The sequence below is a fragment of the Giraffa tippelskirchi genome, chromosome 3 (assembly GCF_054371585.1).
Source record: "Giraffa tippelskirchi isolate mGirTip1 chromosome 3, T2T-mGirTip1v1.2.pri, whole genome shotgun sequence".
Classification (NCBI taxonomy): Eukaryota; Metazoa; Chordata; class Mammalia; order Artiodactyla; family Giraffidae; genus Giraffa; species Giraffa tippelskirchi.
The window spans coordinates 143981999-144004085 of NC_137277.1; the positions used below are offsets into that span (position 1 = coordinate 143981999).

A 22087-nucleotide genomic window follows, 5' to 3' on the forward strand; every position below is an offset into this window, starting at 1 on the left:
TAAGTATTTTTACAGGATCAATAATTGAATTTAAGAAAACAGACTTAAGAAATTTGATCAACATGTAAACAAATTTCTTAAATAGAAGGTGTACCATCAATTTGTGATTAATAAACCACTTTTAAGACACACTGCTAAGACATTCAACTACAAACCATTTTAATGAGTACCAGTATTTTAAAATACAGCACTGAATTTAAGGCAACTCAAAATTAACAATAGGAGAAAAACTATTAGATATGAAGTGTCCTTCACACTTTACTTACTCTAATTTGAAATGCCATTCATTGTGCTAACCTTCTTCACAAGAAAGATGGACTACCTTTTGCATGTTTTACAAATTCTAACAAGAGGTAAGAAATAATTTAAAATTTTGCTTTCCACTATGGCAAAAAAGGAAATCAGAAGCTAAACATTGTACTTAACTTAAAAAACTTTTTTAGTCTGACTCACATCCTAAAGATTTTAGAAAGAACATCTTTATTATTAAAATGTTGATAGGCCCAACACAGACAAAGACTGTTACAAAAGACAAGGAAGGATACTACATAATGATCAAGGGATCAATCCAAGAAGAAGATGTAACAATTGTAAATATTTATCCACTCAACATAGGAGCATCTCACTAAATAAGGCAAATGCTAACAGCCATAAAAGAGGAAATCGACAGTAACACAATAATAGTGGGGGGTCTTTAATACCCACTTACACCAATGGACTTTTGAATTGTGGTGTTGGAGAAGACTCTTGAGAGAGTCCCTTGGACTGCAAGGAAATCCAACCAGTCCATCCTAAAGGAACTTAATCTTGAATATTCATTGGAGGGACTGATGCTGAGGTTGAAACTCCAATACTCTGGCCACCTGATGCGAAGAACTGACTCCTTAGAAAAGACCCTGATGCTGGGAAAGATTGATAGCAGGAGAAGGGGACAACAGAGGATGAGATGGTTGGATAGCATCACCAACTCAATGGACATGAGTTTGAGCAAGCTCCAGGAGATAGTGAAGGACAACGGAAGCCTGGCGTGCTGCAGTCCAGGGGATTGCAAAGAGTTGGACACGACTGGGCAACTGATGAACAACACTACCAATGGACAGACAGAAAATTACAAGGAAACACAAGCATTAAATGACACATTAGACCAGATAGACTTAGTTGATGTGTATAAGCATTTCATTCAAAAGTAACAGAATACCCTTTCTTCTCAAGTGCACATGGGACATTCTCCAGGATGGATCACATCTTGGTCACAAATCAAGCCTCAGTAAATTTAAGAAACCTGAAATCATATCAAGTATCTTTTCTGACCACAATGCTATGAGATCAGAATACAGGAAAAAAACAACTATAAAAAAGAAATACAAACACACGGAGGCTAAATAATATGCTACTAAATAACAACCAATGGATCATTTCAATATACACTAATTAATCAATGTGGTACACCATACTAACAAACTGAAGAATAAAAACTATATGATAATCTCAACAGATACAGAAAAAGCTTTTGACAAAATTCAAAATCCATTTATGGTAAAAACTCTCCAGAAAGTAGACATAGAGGGAACATACTTCAAACTAATAAAGGCCATGTATGACAAACCCACAGCAAATATGAATAACTGAAAGCATTTCCTCTAAGATCCCATTTACCACCACAACAAAAAGAATATACTACTTAGGAATAAGCCTATTACAGAACTTAAAGACCTGTACTCAGAAAACTACAAGATACCAGTGAAAGAAATCAAAGACAACACAAACAGATGGAGAGATACAGCATGTTCTTGGATCAAAAGAATCAATACTGTGAAAATGACTCTACTACTCAAGGCAATCTACAGATTCAATGCAATCTCTATCAATTACAAATGGTATTTTACTCAGAAATAGAACAAAAAATTTTACAATATGTGTAGAAACACAGACGACCACAAACAGCCAAAGCAATCTTGAGAAAGAAAAGGGGAGCTGGAGGAATCAGGCTTCCTGACCTCAGACTACACTACACAGCTACAGTAATCAAAACAGCATGGTTCTGGCACAAAAACAGAAAAACAGATCAATGGAACATGACAGAAAGTCCAGAGATAAACTCACATACCAATAGTCACTTAATCTATGAAAAAGGAGGTAAGATTATTCAATGGAGAAAAGACAATCTCTTCAATATTCTCTTCAAAATTCTGGAAAAACTGGCCAGATATCAATACATGTAAAAGAATGAAATCAAACACTCGCTAACATCATATGCAAAAAAATCTCAAACTGGATTAAAGACCTAAAAGTAAGGCTGGACACTATAAAACTCATAGAGAAAACCACAGGCAGAACACTCCTTGACATAAACTGCTGCAAGACTTTTAATCTACCTCCTAGAGTAATGAAAATAAAAACAAAAATAAACAAATGGGACCTAATTAAACTTAAAAGCTTTTGCACAACAAAGGAAGCCATGAACAAAATGAGAAGATAACCCTCAGAATGGGATAAAAATGTCTGCCAACAAAGCAACTAACAAAGGATTAATCTCCAAAATATACAAACAGCACTGCAGCTCAATGAAAAAAAAAAAAAAAAAATCAAAAGATGGGCAGAAGATCTAAATAAGAATCAAACCACTGAGTCACATCACATGGTTATTCTAAGAACTATACTAGAAATACACACAAAAAATGTTACAAGGCTCTGCATTATTACAACTAACTGGCAAAATAAATCAACACTATCAAAAAGAAAAACAATTCTTAAGGTTTCCAAAATCTAGCTTCCCTGTTGGCTCAGTGGTAAAGAATCTCCCTACCAATGCAGGAGACACAAGTTTGATTCCGATCCAGGAAGATCCTATGTGCCTCAGAGCAACTAAGCCCATGTACTACAACTATTGGGTCTATGCTCTAGAGCCCATGAGCCACAACTACTGAAGACCACACACCTAGAGGACATACTCCACAACAAAGAAGCCACCACAATGGAAAGCCCACGTGTTGCAACTAGAGAAAATCCCATGTAGCAATGAAGAGCCACTGAAGCAAAAATTGAAAAAAAAAAAAAAATTTCCAAAATCAAAGTACTTACCAAAGGAAAAAAGATGAGTTACAGGAAGCTGTACGGATCTCGTCTCTTTTTTAAAGAATTCACAATCTACAACAAACTGGAATATAAAACATTGATTTATTAGGAAAAAATAGAATTAAATTTATAGTAAAATATCTTCACTTGATATTTGAGTAGAAAATAAAAATCTATAAACTTCAGTTTTGAAGAAGGTATTCTATTGTCTATTATAGTCCAACTCTCTAGCTGTATTTAGGGGGCATGAATTCCTCAAGGAGAGATGCTAAGCTAAAAAAATTTGGTGAAAAATCTTAACTTAATAAATTATTAGAGGGTCATATCTATAAGAGCAGATGTACAGCACAGTTTTCTTGTAGTTAGTTTTAGGTGTTTGTAGAAGAGGGACCATAAAGGATGGATAAAAACATTACGAGCAAAAGTTAATTCAAGATTAATTAGGAATTTAGATAATATATCCCCGAATACTTTCAGTCAAAATAAAATGTGATTTTGTTCCATCTTTTAAAAATTTCCGTATTTATTATGTTTCTACAGTCTAATTAGACTACAAAAGGCTTTTGGAGACATACTGCCATTCATTTACAGATGCTTAATGCTATTCATGTAAGATTATTTCTAATCTTACATGAGGCTAAACAGTGATTATAGTAAATGGAAAAGAGGTTCACTGTGTACAAAGAAAAAGAAATACTATCTCAAAAAAAAGTAAACCTAAAATATGACAACTCCATCATTGCAATTTCCGTAATGATATTTCTCATCTAATAACGTTTCCACAGTGGCGTAAGGATCTTCATTCTCAGCTGCCTATAATAGAACAGTTTCATTAAAAGTGTTTTCCACAGTCCAACTAAATGACTCTGATCTATATGAGCTGAGGAAGAAATTAATCTGATGCCTAACTGTAGCTAGCAAGTAGTTTGCTATGCACAGTTAAGTAAAAAGCCAGTGGGGTCTACCTTAGGCTTTTCCAGTAACTACACCTTGGACTGTATTTTAAGCTGTGTTATTTTGTTTGGATATAATTTTGATTGTTTTTGAAAATGAAAAACAGATGAGGGAAGATGCTGTCAGAATGCACACATATAGGGAACAAAAGAAAAAAAAATTACTAAGGGGCTCTGTTTTTATTTTTCCCTCTTTAATTAGAAGGCAAAGAATACCATCAGATATTTCCATTATAGAAAACAGCCGGTATAAGATTAGAGAAATCATTTATTGAGCACAATTATTCATTATATTTTTATAGGTATCTTTAGCTGAGACACTGTCTGAGATAGGAAGAAATTTTTAATCACTTTAACAGGTAATTAAAATAGTACAAATTTTATTATTACTTTAAAAATTTGGCCATTTCTTTATGGAATAAACCTTTATCCAAGAAGGAATTCATGAGTCTGTCTCTGAAATATACAGATAAATAAATTTCTAATGGACTTAATTTTGTTTTCTGTCGTTAAAAAATGCAGGTAATTCCATATTTACATTTGGAAAACTATATTAAGACAATCAGTTGACTCAAAAAGTTTTTAAACTGCCTATTTAAATACATGTATCCTTCTTGTGATGGGTTGTAACAGACACATAGAAGTCATGAAAGACCTAAGTTACCATCCTTGTGAGACTGGGTGTGCAACAACTAGAGTCAGCAGTGGTACTTTCCAAAGACTGTTAAGACACACTAAGTGTTTATTAGGCTGCTAAGACCGGCTATTTGAGAAAGGCTCATTAATGTCTTGGAATAACCAGAGAAGGCCTTGTTTGGGAAGATGTTAAATTCATTCAAAACCAACTTACCTGAAAGAAAAACCCTTAAAGAGAGCTTTTAGTACTGAAGATGTTGAATTACCTCTCACTTGAGCTAAGCAAAACAAAACAATGAATCCATTACAAGGTACTTGTGAGACTCAACCTTTGAGATGACACCTAACTACATCCCCTTTTCTTTTTTCCTTTAAATATTTCTAGTGATTTTGGCCCCATATCTCATTAACTTTTTTATTCAAGAAACATTTTGAACGTTTATGTGGTGGTCACTAAAGATTTCACTTCACTAAAGGTTTAGGATGCAGAGTAAAATCCATTTAGTCCTTACTGTCAATAAGTTCATACTATGGTATGGCAATAAAGACATAAATTATAATTTAGTGTAAAATATTCCTCAAACAACTTATAAATAAAATATGGGACTAAGTAAGAGGTTATTGGAGTAGTCTAGAAGAGGAAAACAGGGCACAGTTAGGTTAGATGTTGAAGGCTAAGTTTGCTGGGTAAAATGTGGCAAGGGTCTTTGACTTCCATCTTCTTTCCCTGCCTACTTCTCTCAAAAATTACCATCCTTTTATTTCTACTCCCACTGCACAACTACCAGCATGCAAAACCCCTTAACAGGTGCCTGATCTGTCCTGTTTCTAATCCATCCTATACCATAAATAGATTCATTGTCCAAAACAAATAGCTCTGATCCCACTACTACCATGGTGAAAAATCTTTTGGTTTCCTTCTGGCTTCTGAATCTTCCAATGAAGTACTTCCACAATATGGCCATGAACTACTTTTCCAGACTTTTCTTCCACTACTTTTCTTCTATCCATGGTAGCTATCCTTTTAAAACTATTTACTTACTATTTTCCAAACATAGCCTACACCTTCCATGTTCGGATTTTACTATTTATGTCTCAAGAGTTGTTCATTATAACTTTCTGCAATAATGTTACCACTGAGCATCTGGAATATGGCTAATACAACTAAGGATCTGAATTTTTACTTTTATTTAAGTTTAATTAATTTCAATTTAAATAGCCACATGTGCTAATGGCTCCCAAAGTAGATAGCCCAGGTCTGGAATACTCAATCTACCTAAAAAAGCACTAACTATCCTTTAAGGTAATTTTAACTATCACCTCATACTAATGTCTTTTCTGATTTCATCAGTCAGAGATATCTCCCCCTTTAACGCTTTTCAAGGATCTGCAATATTCTGATTTGTATTATACATTTTTGGGTATCTCTTTCATTTTCACCCTTCCCCTGGCTATCAAATATACTTCTCTCCCTCTACCAACAGTATGTAAGCTTTTTGAGAACAGGGTTCACGTCCTCCTATTTTGTGTGCCTCCTATGATTCCTGGCACAGTTTTTGCACATAAAAGGGTACTCAATAATTAACATATTTGAAAGACTGATAAAGTAGAAATAATTCCCACTTGAAACAAAGACACTTGGATTTATTCTGCTTAGTTCAAGTCAGAGTAGATGACTCTGATACCTATGATTTAAACAGTCTTAAGCGGATCACCAACCCAGCCACTATTTTAGATGTTTTAGACAAGCGCTATGCTGAAGAATGTATCAAAAAATGACTTAAATATTTAGCATAAGTATCCCAGAAACATTCTGATAACAGACTCTTGCTTGTTACCTTACTTCCATGAATAGATGGTACATAAACAACAAGATGAGACAAAGATGGATAGTCTTGAAGTCTTAACATCAGAGACTAAAAAAAAGATGAAAAAAAAGCTGATTTTATTTAGGATATACAGAGCTTAAAGCATGTTAAAAGAAAGATAAATTACAGACCTATTTCTTACTTAGTAAGTTACAAAAAAACTGACTTCAAACTTTATGTTCAGTACTTCATAAAAGGCCCATGTTTACATTTTCAGGTCAATGAATCTGCTGAATGTCAAATTTCTAATAATTATGTTAATATGGACTGCCAAAAATATTCCCTGAACTATATCCCTTCAAGTAAAACAAATGAAATGTAACACTAAATTTAATTATTTTACAAAATTATTTCCAGATATGGTATATTATAATTTGTCTACTTGTTTTGTATATTACAGTATGATTTCTACATTGATTTTGGTGGTATACGACAAAGAGCACTCAATAGTTGAATGGATGCTCAATATGACAGAACAATTGCAACTTAATCTGAAATGATTCTGATCTGGCCCATGTAATAAACAGTTGCTGGCTAATGATGTACGAACATCATCCCTTGGAACTTATTCAGTAAGTGACATGAATGAACTACGCAAGTCTAACAATGCACCTCACCAAATAAGCATCTCTTCTCTTCTCAAAGCTAAGGCCATATCTTACAGTCCATATTTTGAGGAATGACTAGATAGGAGACTGGTCTATTTAATGAAAAGCTAGGCCACCAAATACAGTTTTCAAGTTTTGTTTTGTTTTTTTTTTTCTGACAATAGATGTGGGAAATGGGAGTAAGTTATATGTTGCAACGATCTTATGCATTAAGAAATTTCTGCACTTAACATTCTCCACTGTTCTTCAGAAGCACCCATGTTGGCAATCTGGACTGAGAACCTGAAGAACACTATCACGAGTGGTCCTCAAACAACCTGACCAGATTCACCTGGGAGTGCTTATTAAACTCCTGGGCTGCATCTTAACTTACTAAGGAAAGTCTCTATAGCAGACTTACATATTCTAATGCAAATTAAAAGGTGACAGGGGCTTCCCAGGTGGCGCACTGGTAAAGAATCTGTCTGTCAGATGTAGTAGATGCACTTAAATCCCTGGGTCAGGAAGATTCTCAAGAGTAGGAAACGGCAACCCACTCCAGTATTCTTGCCTGGAAAATTCCATGGACAGAGGACCCAGGCAAGCTATAATCACAAAGAGTCAGACATGACTTAGCAACTGAACACACACACGCATGCTTGTGTGCTCAGTCATGTCTGACTCTTTGCAACCCCATGGACTATAGCCCGCCAGGCTCCTCTGTCCATGGAATTTTCCAGGCAAGAATACTAGAGTGGGTTGCCATTTCCTACTCCAGGGGATCTTTTGACCCAGGGATCAAACCCAGACGCCTGCATTGGCAGTCAGATTCTTTATCACTGTGCCACCTGGGAAGCCAGAGCGCATGCACACACAGACACACACTCAAAAGGACCACACAAGCCAAAGCTCCAGGCAACTGAAACCAACCAGATAATATGAAAGACAATATGGTAGACAATATGGTAGACAATACGAAAGATAAATTAATTAGAAAGAACCATGGTTATCTGTGTAGCTATCCACTCTGAGAGCTTTTGTTATTCTCAAGAAAAATTTTTTTTCTCAAGAATTTTTTTTTCAGGTCAGTCAGTCAGTTCAGTCGCTCAGTCGTGTCTGACTCTTTGTGACCCCATGGACTGCAGCACACCACACCTCCCTGTCCACAACCAACTCCCGGAGTTTACTCAAACTCGTGTTCCCTGAGTTGGTGATGCCATCCAACCATCTCATCCTGTTGTCTCCTTCTCCTCTTGCCCTCAATCTTTCAATTTTTCAGATCAGAATACTTTAAAAAGATATCAGTGTCAAAGTACATTTACTTATAAAGTTAAGCTCCCATATAGTTATAAAATCAGTAGGAATTTGGCAAGATACTATTTATGAAATTGCTACATTGACAGGCAAGGTTAATATCAAGTTTGAAAATTTTTCAGTGTTTTAAAAATAAAAATTACCTTAATGCTAAGGCAACACATATAAAAAAATCAAATACCAGTGTTTGGATGTCAGAAACCCTTCAAGTTCTGCTGCTGTGTGTGGGGCAAAGCTGTGGTGCTACGTTTAATTTAGGCAAAAGAGTGACAAGGTAACTTCTCTCATATAACTTAGATTTCTTTCTAAAGGTAATTATTTTGTTTTTAGCAATAAGTCCATCTGGGCTTGCAAAACTGTTGGCGTGCTGTGGTTTGTGTGTTTTTAGAAACTTCTTCACTGTACCATGACAGAAAAGCTCCATATGATTGGTGCTTTGAAGGCCCGAAACTGCTTTTGCTAGAGGGTTCCATCTATTTATTTACAATTCAGTCAGCAGAGGTGCTCAAAATGGTATGATTCTCATGTGACATTACCCTTGTTGAGAAGATATAAATAAGAATAGAACTCATAAAAATTTTTTACTTCAATCTTTCCTTTCAACTTCACATCAAAGTAACTTTGTGTGCTTTTTATAAATGGCCAACACACACAACTGTATATACGTAATTTTGACTTTCATTATAATGGAAAAGTTTACTTGAATTTAATAATTACAATCATCTCCAACTGAGAATAACTAAGATAGCAGAAGATTATAATCCTTCCTTTCTAACTTCTCTCTTCCACTTTTCTCCTCAAATCCAGCAGGCTTTTAACGCTGCCCAGCACTTTCTTATAGCATTCACTATAAAAAGTAAGCAGCGCGAAGAACTTGTTCTCCTACTGCTCAGCCAGATGGTTCTTATATTTAGAAAAAAATAACACAGGGGACTAAAACTAGATAAATACATTGTTTAATCTTTGAGACTAAAAAATAATATAAAAATATTATGATTTATGAGGTTTTTAAAATACTAATAAAAAAACATTTTATCAGGTTTTTAATCATTTATTTCTTTCTAACTCTTAAATTGGGCTTCCATGGTGGCTCAGTGGTAAAGAATCCATCTGCAATGCAGGAGCCAAAGGAGACGTGGGTTCGATCCCTGGGTTGGGAAGATCCCCTGGAGAAGGGAATGGCAACCTACTCCAGTATCCATGTCTGGAAAATCCCATGGACAGAGGAGCCTGGCAGGCTACAGTCCATAGGGTTGCAAGGAGTCGGACACAACTAAAGCGACTCAGCACACACAACTCTTAAATTACTGACTGAAGAGGATATCCAAACTGAAAATTCAAGGAAATATTTAATATACCTTATGAATGACTTGTCAGTAAGTACATCCTATTACTTTTGTTTTTGTTTTGCTCCTGCGCAGACAGGATAGAACTAGTGAGAGACCTTAAAAATGTTCTTATGAGTGAAATCAGTTATTTGTCATATCAAAACAAAGCCACATGAATAAATATGCAAAGTAAGATTGACAAAGTGACAGAAAAAAAGTCACTGCAATCATTCCAAAGTCAAGTGTAAGTGACTTGTAATTCTGTCATTACAAGTAATTCATGTCATTCTGTCATCATTCCTCTCCTTGGTAAAGTACAGACTTGACTATACATACAGATAAACAAACATTCATGAGGACAAATAACTGGAGTTGGGAGATGACCAGGACCAACCAGAGGACTTCACATTCAACTGTATGAATATAGTATTCATTTTGACAATATATTTTATTTTTTATTTATTTATTTTTTTAACTTATTTTGACAATATATTTTAAATAGATTTATTTGAAGACTAAAAACTACCAATGCTGGCATGTGATTATCAGTGTAATAAATACAATGTGGAAATTAGAACAGATATTTTCTAATATAAAATTTTAGAATTGTTCTATTTTTCAACAACAGATTTTGTTGAGTATGCAAATTAACCTTTTGTAAAGACTGCTGACCTGCCACAACTGCTTAAGGAAATCACTAGCAATTATTAAATAAATTCTATGGAACCTGAGATAAAAGTAGATAGTTACTGAAGGGCTTAGACACAGATATTATTGAAATTGAAATCTGTTTTGTGTCTTTTTGTGATGCTTACCTCCCAAAACAAATTCTGAGTATACTCAACTTAGTATTTTAAGACAGACCATTCTAAACAAACTCTCAAATTAAATCTTTAAATTTATCTATCTCTTGTTATGATGCTATAACATATAGATTTAATTTTATTTAGGATTGATGACCTGTTTTCATCTATGAAAGCTAAAAAAAAAACAGGAACACAAAACACATGCTATTCTTTATTAAGTATATTTCTAGAGAAAATATTTCTAGAATGTACAAATTTCAAAATTTATTTATTACCTAGATGAATTTAATCAAATAACATACTGTATATGCCTATATGTTCAAATATTTTTTTCACCTGGATATTACCATTCTAAAGCCATAATTTACCTTAATTGTTGGCAGCAGTTCAGCTTTCCATGATAAATCAACCCCTTGCCGGCTTGGAAATACATACGAAAATATAATTAAAGGACAAATATATTAAAGTATTATAAATTATAAATAAGCATCAGAGCAACACGAAACCATCTATGGACCTATCAGAGACATTTCTAATGAAGTCAAGTCTGGTAAGTCTAACACAATATGCTTTATCCACATAGTCCTTTTGGGCACAGAAATAGTTTTTCCTAGCAACCAATTACCAATGTTTTCAAAAATTACTAGTATGTTAATTTTATTTATTTTTAATTTTAAAATCAATATTATAATTTAGTATGGTAGCAAAATGACAGTAAGTATATCTGAAGCAATTCTGAAAGTGTAATTTGAGTATATCTTATGTTGAGAAAATGAACAACAAAAGGCCTTATGTTTAAAACACTTACCACATAGAAGTGCTGTTTATGCAGCCAAAAATCCAACTATTTGTATCCTATTGATTAATAACACAAAACAAAGCACAATATTATAGAAAATAATTATATAAAATAAGCATTTCACTGTTTATGATAGGGTCAGTAGGCATAATGAAACATTAAATAATAACTTGCTATTCAGAAATGTACTCAAAATGGTCTCAAAAGTCAAACAGGTCAATGGTAGGCAAAGAAGTCTAAAATCAACACAGACAGGTAAGCAAGTAACCTGGAGCAGCAGTATGAGAGATGAGATGATGGGTAATCTTTCCATAGCATACTGCTAAGCAAGTCTAATTTCTGAACAAACATTTAGAGTTCAGCAATGTCCACACTTTAATTAGATAGAAATTACAAAGAATGTAACCTACATTTTAACAAAAAACAAGAATGAACTACAAGTGGACTTTCATACAAAGAGGGGGGAAAAAAGCCAGAGTCAAGCCAAGTAATTAAAAATAATAATCTAATATAGCTTTTTAGTTTATCATTTGAGTTCTCATTTGATTACTAGACAGATAACTTTTATGCAACTGAGACTGTGCTTGGATGGAAGCACAATTCCAAGGGTTTAAGACTAAAGCTTAGTTGTTACTTTATTAGTGCAGATTGGGAATACTGCAGAGATGGTTGTGGTATTTTAACAATATTACATATTCAGCTTCAGTTATTTAAAAGCAGTATTGACCAAAGACTGTCACTTCAACTTTTAATGAAGTAGTAAGAGCAGTGCTTCAAGATCTAACAATACTGAACTCCTACCAGGGCATAAGAGAATAAGAAACACTGCTGAGACAACTGCACACATTTTCCCTTAGTATATAGACAGGGCAATAAAAGTATCAACCCTTTCATTCAACTAGTATTTATAAAATCTAATCTGGAGCCAAGGAATTATGCTAAGCCCTCAAGAAAAATGATGAATCAAGCAGATTTAGTCTCTGCCCTCATGGAGTTTAAATAAAATTTTAAGATATTTTTCAAGAATACAGAAAAGCAAGTTGAAAGAAAACAAGAACAATGTGGTACTTCTCTACTCTCCACTGCTGACAAAATACTTGTCTGACTTCTTTATCAGTTATCTGTGCTTCCCAGTACAAAAACATGACATTACGAAACAACGCAATAGAAGAGAACTGCATGGGCCTAGACAAAGAAAACCTAGCAACCTCTAAAGATCCAACTCGTTTGTACGATTGGTTTTCACATCTACTAAAGGAGCCTATATCAAAGATAGCCTTTATTATGAAAACTGCCAATATTCCAAACTACTTACTTTGGTGTCTAGGGAATTCTGATTCAGTCACTAACAGATTGAATAAAGTATTATTCAAACCAACCCTAGGTGTTGTTAAAACCTAGGTGTCAAAAGAACAAATTCAGGTTATCTAGTAAACACTCTTACCTCAGCTAATTATAAAGTTTGTATTAAAAATCAGAGGAAAAGTCACTCAGGATTTGCTAACTCCTGAAGTATACAGAAAAGAAAACGCTACTTGATCATAAAATTTATAGATCTAAAAAAATATCTATCTATGGTAAAAAAAAAAAAAAAAGACGTCCTCAACAGCTGCTAAAATCATTAGATGAAGGACTGACTAGGAACTTTATAATGGATCATGCCAGTAGGACCTGAGTTCACTGACAAATCAGTGCACTGATTTTTTGGTCACTCAAAGTGGGACAACCACTTACCTACCAATGTGGGAAGTATGCAGCTCTACTTATAAAACACTACTACCAAAAAAAAATTTATTCAAGATTCTAGATCTACCTACCTACCAGTTTACAGAAAACATAATGGATAGAAATACATGTCAAAAGATACCACAAGAATACAATCAATTAAACCCAAAACGAATACATGGCATGGGAGGAAAAAAGAGGGGACTGTTGTAAAAGAGACATAAGATCTATGAATCAAATGCAATGTATGTACTTTTTGGATTCTGATTCAAATAAGCCAACCTAAAACTTAAACAAACAAAGGAAAATTGAACATGGGCTAGATACTGTATGACATTAAGGAATATGTAATTAATTTTGGTGGATAAAATAATGATATTATAATAATGTGTAAAATTCTTATCTGTTAGAAAGATTGAAATATGTATGGATAAAATGATAAAATGCCTGATTTTGCTTTAAAAATGCTTCAGTCAAAAAAAGTGAGGAAGGATTAAATCAAATTAGAATGGCAGAGTGTTGATAACTGTTAAAGCTGTGTAACAGCTATATTCTACTTTTATATTTTTTAAAACTTCTATAATAAAAATTGAAAAGATTTTTAAAAATTCCCCACATATCCATGGACCTTATTACAGAAAAGGGATCCTCCAATGAACCAAACAGATAAATTTGCACTTTGGCAAAGATTTTTCTCAATATAATACTGCCATTTTTATTTGGAATAGTGTGGATGTTTTAAGCCATCATCCTAGGGCCAGATTCTCTTGGGATAAACTGTTCATCCAAATTTTAGGCTGCGAGATGCAAAACAGTGGCAAATCCACTAAAATTAGTATTCACTAGTATCTAGCCCACAATGCCTGCCTACCAACTCTTCTAAAGACTTAACTATATATCAAATGGCAGTATCAACCAAGTGCCATATTAGATCCTAGTCCTAAAAAATACAAATAATCCAACCAAAGGGAAATGAGGGAACTTAAATTCTGAAAGATGTAAATATAAAGTGAAGAATCCTAGTATATGAGGGAAAAAATTAGAATAGAGAGCAAAGCACCCAAATTGGGAGACAAATTCCTGAAAGCAAGAAGTGTTGATAAATTATTAAACAGTCCTAATATAAGAAAAGATGCTAAAGCATCTAATATATTTGTAGCATAGTGGGTACTCATTAAAAAGAAATACACAAACAAAATCATCATACTGACACTGTAAATCTGGGTAACACTGTAACAAAAAGTTAATAAACTACTTTAGAGAATATTGGGTATAAAAAGTACTCCAAATTTCAGTATGGAAGTCAATGGAAAAACAGGATTTACTTTATAGAACATAGAACAGTTTTGCTTAAATGTATCTATTCTTTAAAACTACTAACATAATTTTAGAATTAAAGAAACTCTGAACTGAATTCCTTCATCCTAAACACAATGAAACTAAGGTAGAAAGGGTGAAAAACCTAAGCTAGAGGCAAAGTACAAGCTAACAATATATCAGTTACAGAAACATTGTGATCAGTACTTTTCAATCAATACTCTCTGTTCCAGGTAAATGTTTTTCAATTAAATGGGTTTAATAATAGTTCATAGCTAAAGATGAGATCCATTAAGCTGAATTTTAGAAATAAACAATAGTCAGCCTTTAAAATTTACATGAAAGTGTACCAATTATCTTACCAGCATGGTGCTCTGACAATAGACATGAGTGTAGATTTTTCTATGATTTGCAAGGGGAAATGTAAAATATATCTTATCGGATTCCTAAAAACAAGAAGGAAAACACAATAAAACTATTATGAGAGTAGATAATTTCATAATTCAAAAATTCAGACAAAGAAATAATTATTCTAATGAATTATGTTAATTCTATCATTCTTGGTGTTGAGAACCATTACCTTAGGAATGAAAAGAAGATACAGATGCAAAACAGTACAAACTCTGTACACCTGAACTTGTCTTGGAAGCATCAGTATGAATGCATGCTTTTTTTGTTTGGGTTTGGTTTTTGGCCTTATGACCAGACATCTCTTAGCTCTGTTCACTGGAAAGGGCTTAGAAATGATAACTCACTACTCATAACACCTGTAAGTACCCAAGTTACGGTTTTTAGATACTGTTTACCAAAAACTAGGAAGAGCTACTTTGAGAAAAAGCCACATTCAAGTCTGGGATGGGAAATGTTACACAATGAGCTAAAATACCATCTCATACTAGAGTGAGGAAAACATCAAAGACAACTAGAGAGCAGCTATATCAAAAAGATCCAAGAATTTAGTAAATCAGTAAAGATAACCCTGTATGCGAGACAGCAAAAGAGACACAAATATATAGAACAGTATTACGGACTCTATGGGAGAGAGCGAGGGCGGGATGATATGGGAGAATGCCACTGAAGCATGTAAATTATCATATGTGGAACGAATTGCCAGTCCAGGTTTGATGCATGATACAGGGTGCTCAGGGCTGGTGCACCGGGATGACCTGGAGGGATGGGATGGGGAGGGAGGTGGGAGGGGGGTTCTGGAAGGGGGACACATGTACACGCATGGTGGATTCATGTCAATGTATGGCAAAACCAATACAATATTGTAAAGTTAAAAAATAGATAAATAAACTAATTAAAAAAAAAAAAAAGATCCAGGAGCCTACATTGAAATGGATTCCACTGGTCAAAGACAGAATAGTTTTAATAGCAATTTTAGTATCAAAGATAGGACATTTTAGTATTTTAGTTTAGACAGAAACACAAAAATGTCTGAGCTCATAATAACATTAGAGAAACCCCCCCCTCCAAATCTTATGATCACTGATGGAGGGTGTTGGTGAGCCAACTCACTATTCTGAAAACCAGTAAATATAATATTCAAAGATACAAAGAATTATCATTTTTTTCCTTCGTAATCTATTTGCTCTACTCTAGATAAATTTAGTAGATGAGAAGTTTTCTATATAGTATTTGAGTTAATAAAGAAATAATCAAACCATAGTCTTATTGCTTTTGCAATAAATGAATTAATAACTCTACGCCTTCTTCATCAATAATAGCTGCTAACATCACAAAAAGAGAGTCTAGTAGAAAGAAAAGCAAAACAAAAATGTGAATCTGATGAAGCATCTAGACTCAACTACCAAGTCACAGGAAGGAGTAGGCAAAGGAATATATGGAATGACACTACAGGAATGCGTTCAGCAAAATCAAGACTGAAACTCTGGGACAAACAACTTTTTTTTTTTTTCCAACAAATAAATTGCAAGGGAAAAAAAAGGGTAAAGGAGGCATTAGAAATTTAAAGAGGAGTAAGAGATAATCAACAAATAATATGTAGATTTTGTTTGTACCCTGATTTAAGCAAACTGGAAAACAAGGAAACAATAAAAAATTTGACAGTTATGATAAAACTAGAAAATTGAGCACTGACTAGATATTAGGGAATTATTACTAAACTGATTTACTATGGGAAAAACATAAGTGGTTATCTTCTTTAAAAAGTCTAACTTTGAAAGAGAAATACTAAAATTTTTTGGAAAAAAATTGTTAAATCCATTGGTGGTGTACTTACATTGTAAGCCACATATGTCCATTTGGACACTTTTACTGGAACCCACATAGATGTCCCTAAGGTGAAAGAAATTAATTTATTTGGCTTTTTAAAAAATATTAAGTGATTTCTTTTACTGAATATTTCTCAATCATAACAGGATTTGAAAAAAAGCATCTTCCTGAATACTGGCTGTTTTAAAATATAAAATCCAAGGAGATGTTTTCCATATACTCATCACCAAGGGGCACTCAAATCAAGTGAAGCATTTAAAAACTATTTGGTGTGTAACTCTAAGAAGTATCAACAGAAGTAAACAAATATTTTCCAACTTAAGTAGAGTATGACATACATATTAAAAACAAACTTTATCAGCAAAAGATATGATATTAAATCAGAAGACTAAAGAATGATACTAAGAAACTAAGTCAAGAATAATGTAGCATTTATTTTATGTGGCTGTCAGGAGAATAGAGGCAATTAATTCTTTTAAACTTAGCTACTGTCATATTATTTTCAGTACAAAATTTTTATCAGCAATATGTTACAAATCACTTTGTAATGTTTTCCCTTAGTCAATAACCTCATAAGAAATCAGCACAGGGAAATTAATAAAATATAATAGGATTATAACACCAGAAGCATTACAGTTTGTCTGCTAACGACAAATTTACCTAAAATAATATCTAAAACTATACTTAAAATTAAAATGTTATTAATACCAACCTGTTAAGTCAGAAATTATTGATGGATTTTCCTCAAAGTGTTTTGCTGGGTGTCTTATAAAATGGTGATTCAAAACGGACAACTTCTTCTTGGGATTTTGAGTTATCTAGAAAGAACATTGATACATTCTGTATCCTTTTATATCCATTGTGATGACCTAATGAAACTTTGTTTCAAGTGTGGCTTCTTTACCAGCCTAGCCACCAGGGAAGTTACAATAATAATAAAGTCAACAGTTATTCTGGTCCAGGCACTACTCTAAGTGCTTAAGGTGAGACTAATACGCTTTGAGTTATAGTTCCCTTTTATGTCTGTATGTTTTTCTTCCTAAACTGAATGCTTCTTGAGAAGCAGGAAAATATCCTAACATTTTAGTGTCTAATGTTTAGTAAAATATCCTAACATTTTATTGTTGAATATTTAGTCTATCATATATAGTGAGTTTGTGAAAAAAAAAAAAAGCTCAGTTTCTTAGTATTTTGATACTTAACAGTATTAGTCAAAAATTTCTCACTTGTCCCTTAAAAAGTGTCTGTAAAACACTTACCCATCAAAAATTATAATTTATTACATGCTAGCATTAGGGTTTTCTCATCTTAGAATTTAATGGAAAACAAGATATTATTTTTTAAAATTAGTTTGATGTATCATTTTTAAAGTATATACCTCTCTGAAATTCATGTTATCAGCTGAAAAGGGGTGTTTCCTAAACATATTGGCAATAGCTAAAGAGTCACAATTAAAACAATGTTGAAAAGCTGAAAAATGTTTGCATTCCATGATTATGCAATATTAACAGTTTTAAACCTATAAAGCTGATTTACTTTAATACACTAACTTAAATTATGGCATCTTGTGATTTAAAATGTGGTAATACAGATCAATTTGTGTCTTTCTTTTATCAATCATTCTCTCTGATAATAGTTATGCAGCTTTCTGAAGGAGTAACGAAAAGAATACACTACCTTATTCCTAAGAGAAAATGCTACAGGAGCAAGGTTCAGTTCAGTTAAGACACAATAAAAAGGAAAGCATTACCTAGAGAGCTACTGAGAAAGAAACCACACATAACAGTCTCTCAAAGAACTGGAGCCTTCAGGGGAAAGAACTCCCAAAACCTGCCATAATGACAAATAGTACGAAAAATAAAAGGAACTTTTTTCTCCAAAGAAAGTGAAAGCGAAGTCACTCAGTCATGTCCGACTCTTTGTGACCACATGGACTGTAGCCTACCAGGCTTCTCCATCCATGGGATTTTTCAGGCAAGAGTACTGGAATGCATTGCCATTTCCTTCTCCAGGGGATCTTCCCAACCCAGGGATCCAACCTGGGTCTCCCGTATTGCAGGCAGACGCTTTACCATCTGGGCCACCAGGGAAGCCAGATCCTCTGTCTATGGGATTTTTCCCAGGTAAGAATACTGGAGTGGGTTGACATTTCCTTCTCCCTCCACCCCCCCAAAATAGAAGGACATATATCAAATGTTAAACAGTAAAAGGGAAGAACTGAGGAAGATTTATGGTATCTTTCATTCTTTCAATTTTACTTCATTCTTAATTATTACTAGTGATCAAAGATTATAGATAAACAAAGATATTTCCATTTGAAACTAATCACAGTCAATATAAGGTGTAGGTTTCTACTATCATCCAAGTAAAAAAATGTATTAAATTTTTCACTGCTCTAACAAAGTTTTACTTTACTAAAGTAACTTTTAGTTTAAAAATACATACTTGTTTAGTATCAGCATCAATAAGATCAAAGAATGCTCGAATTGTAGTCAGTTGCAATTGTTTACACCTGAAGAATAAAATGTTACAAATGAAACTTTCTTTAAAAATATACTTTTGATACAAACATAAATATACTTTGATAAAAAAACATAAAAAATTAATGGAATATAGAAATTTCCTTTAATGCTGTGAACTCTAAAATTATTTAACAAATCATTATTATTAAGCATACATCTTAAAGCTGAAACCTATCTAAATAAAGTAAATTTAATCTTCCCAGATACTTTAGAGTAGAGGTATCCAGCTGCTCTGTCTTCCCTAAACCTCCATGTCTACCCCAGACACAGGCATATTGTCTGTCCCATCTTTACATGTCTGAATGGTTGTGTTCCCGACACCACTGATTGACCAGCCAGAGAAAGGTGAAAAGAGAATCTTTAAGCGAATGGACACAGAGATAAGATACTAGGGTTTATGTATTTCCTGACCCTTATTTAATCTATTTATTTATATTAAGCATAAATATAATTCTTAGTTGGTTTTCCATGGGTGGCTCCAGAATAATCAATGGTGGAGTAATCAAGTCCCTGAGTTTGGTGACTGGCCAAGGGTCTTTGATTCTGCCCAACCATGACAAATCCCCAAATTTTGAAATTTGACATTAGCTTCACTTGAGACTGATGCTACTGGTTCTTCAAGGGATGGCATTATAGGGCATTATAGGTTGTTAAGGACACCTTGGTCAAACCAAGACAAGAACAAAGGTTGAAGTTCTAACCCCCTAAGTTAATCTTTCTCCCAAATCCTTATTTATTTATAGATAAAGCTCTAAGAAAGATAACAATCCAATCAATTCACTCATGAGAAAAGAGGACCGCCACAAACTGCCAAAATAAGTTACATTAACTTACCATACAATGGAGAGGTGGTCTGTTGAGACCCATGTCTTAGGCACTGCTGAACTCTAAAAGGAAAGAAATAAAATCATAGTTAAGAAAAGCACATTTATTATTTTCCAACAGGCTTGAAATTCTTATAGGCTAATATTTAGAAACATGCAACATTAGTTTCACTATTTTATGATGCACAGACATTTTAAAATTTCTTATAAAAAGATGACCCCAAAATATTACAATAATTCCTGCATAAAATAACTCTCTTTGTCACTACTACTTAGTCAAGCTTAAATTATTCTTTAAAAATTATTATAACATCTATAGGTTACTTAGTGAAGTTTAATGTCTAACTCATTACTCTAATAAGAGGTTGAGTTTATGAATTTTTAATAAATCATAGTGTATGTGTAAATTATAATAGATATTTCAGTAATTTTAGTTTTGACTAGACTATCACTTAATAAATTCTAAGATGTTAATTCTAATCAGGATATATCTGAGAGATATACCTAGGCCTGAGGAGACTTTATTCAAAATAAATATGCCTAATCACAAAACTACCAAATCAGACTTTTATAAGTGGGGTACAGACTTTCATTAAAAAAAAAAATCTCTAGATGATTAGCAATATATACTGCTGGTTAGAGACAGAAGGGCAAAAGCCTAGTAAAAAATATAACTATTTTCAGAAGGTTTCCTAACAATGACCAGAAACCTCCAAGAACTAGGGAACTTTTTTATATAAGGTAAGGACCTCCTTGTGAATGAACAGCATCTTACATACAGGGGGAATATTAAGTAAATCTAATATTATTTTTCACATCATCTCTCTCTCTCTTTGCACTGTCAAAGACACAGTGAGATGCTCTCCCTAGAAACGTCAAAATAAAATGAAAACAGGAAACTAACAGTGCTATGTGCGAGAAAATTTAAAGGCCTAACATGCGTCTTTAATTAAAAAAAAAAAAAGATATTTCTAACTTCTAAGGAGTCATTGAGTCATTGTAACCCTGGTACTCTGCAAAATAACAATGTGTATTGGGTTCCAGGCTCTACAGTTGAAGGAAAATCTACAGCTTACTAAATGAACTTATAAATATTAGATATCTTATTTAGGAATTACTGCTGGCAACTTACTTTAAAAACTGAGACAACCAGAGTTCACTGTGGTTCTAAAGTTTCATTAGATTCTCAGTAAAATAAGAACTCACTGTAGACATCATTTACTATTAACTAGGACACAAAGCTAATTTACTTTCATTCAGTCTAGTATCTGTGTTAGAGCTAAAAAAAAGGAAAGTCAACACAAATAATAAAGGTAGCTGCTCATAATCTTTGTGGTAAAAACTGCTGAATGTCCACCAAAATCTTCTTCCATTTTTACACAGCTAGAATGCATATTTCAGGCTCTTTACTCTACGATGTGACTAAGTACTCTAACAGTATGTAAAAAAGAGTGGTATGTGCCACTGCCAGGCCTGACTGCTCTCTCTCCACGCTCTTTCTCTTCCCTTCCTGTGGGTTGAAACAGTGATGATTAAAGCAACCTTTTGGGTAAGGCATTCAAGAAGGGGGAGCCTGAGTCCCTTACTGAGCCTCCTTCATAAACCACCCACCACTTAAATGCACACCTAGCGCAATTAAACCGAGAAGGCGATGACACCCCACTCCAGTACTCTTGCCTGGAAAATCCCATGGACGGAGGAGCCTGGTAGGCTGCAGTCCATGGGGTCACGAAGAGTTGGACATGACTGAGTGGCTTCACTTTCACTTTTCACTCTCATGCATTGGAGAAGGAAATGGCAACCCACTCCAGTGTTCTTGCCTGGAGAATCCCAGGGACGGGGGAGCCTGGTGGGCTGCCATCTATGGGGTCACACAGAGTCAGACACAACTGAAGCGACTTAGCAGCAGTAGCAGCAGGGCAGTTAAATGAGTAAAATGTAAAATTCCACTGTTTAAACGCCATTATCTGCATAAGTGAATATTACAGAAGTTTGGTCTACCATACTGAAATAACTAACGTCTCTACCTTGAATGGTTTTTTAATCCCAATGGGTTCAATGTCATTTAACTGGTCTTGAGATAATCATTAAAAAA

At 33.9% G+C, this 22087-nt stretch overlaps 1 protein-coding gene across 5 annotated transcripts in view; it reads right to left on the reverse strand.

Moving 5' to 3' along the window:
- The window catches only part of PGAP1 (post-GPI attachment to proteins inositol deacylase 1), a 72022-nt gene that overhangs the window by 26198 nt on the left and 23737 nt on the right, over window positions 1–22087 (reverse strand). For all 5 annotated transcript variants that reach the window (XM_081581463.1, XM_081581464.1, XM_081581465.1 and 2 more), the window contains 9 exons: window positions 20003–20055; window positions 19092–19158; window positions 17359–17464; window positions 16654–16709; window positions 14771–14854; window positions 11376–11422; window positions 10936–10987; window positions 6503–6580; window positions 3082–3157 (listed from right to left, as the gene is read on the reverse strand). In XM_081581463.1, coding sequence (XP_081437589.1) covers window positions 3082–3157; window positions 6503–6580; window positions 10936–10987; window positions 11376–11422; window positions 14771–14854; window positions 16654–16709; window positions 17359–17464; window positions 19092–19158; window positions 20003–20055 — 619 coding nt within the window. The remainder of the gene's footprint in view (window positions 1–3081; window positions 3158–6502; window positions 6581–10935; window positions 10988–11375; window positions 11423–14770; window positions 14855–16653; window positions 16710–17358; window positions 17465–19091; window positions 19159–20002; window positions 20056–22087) is intronic.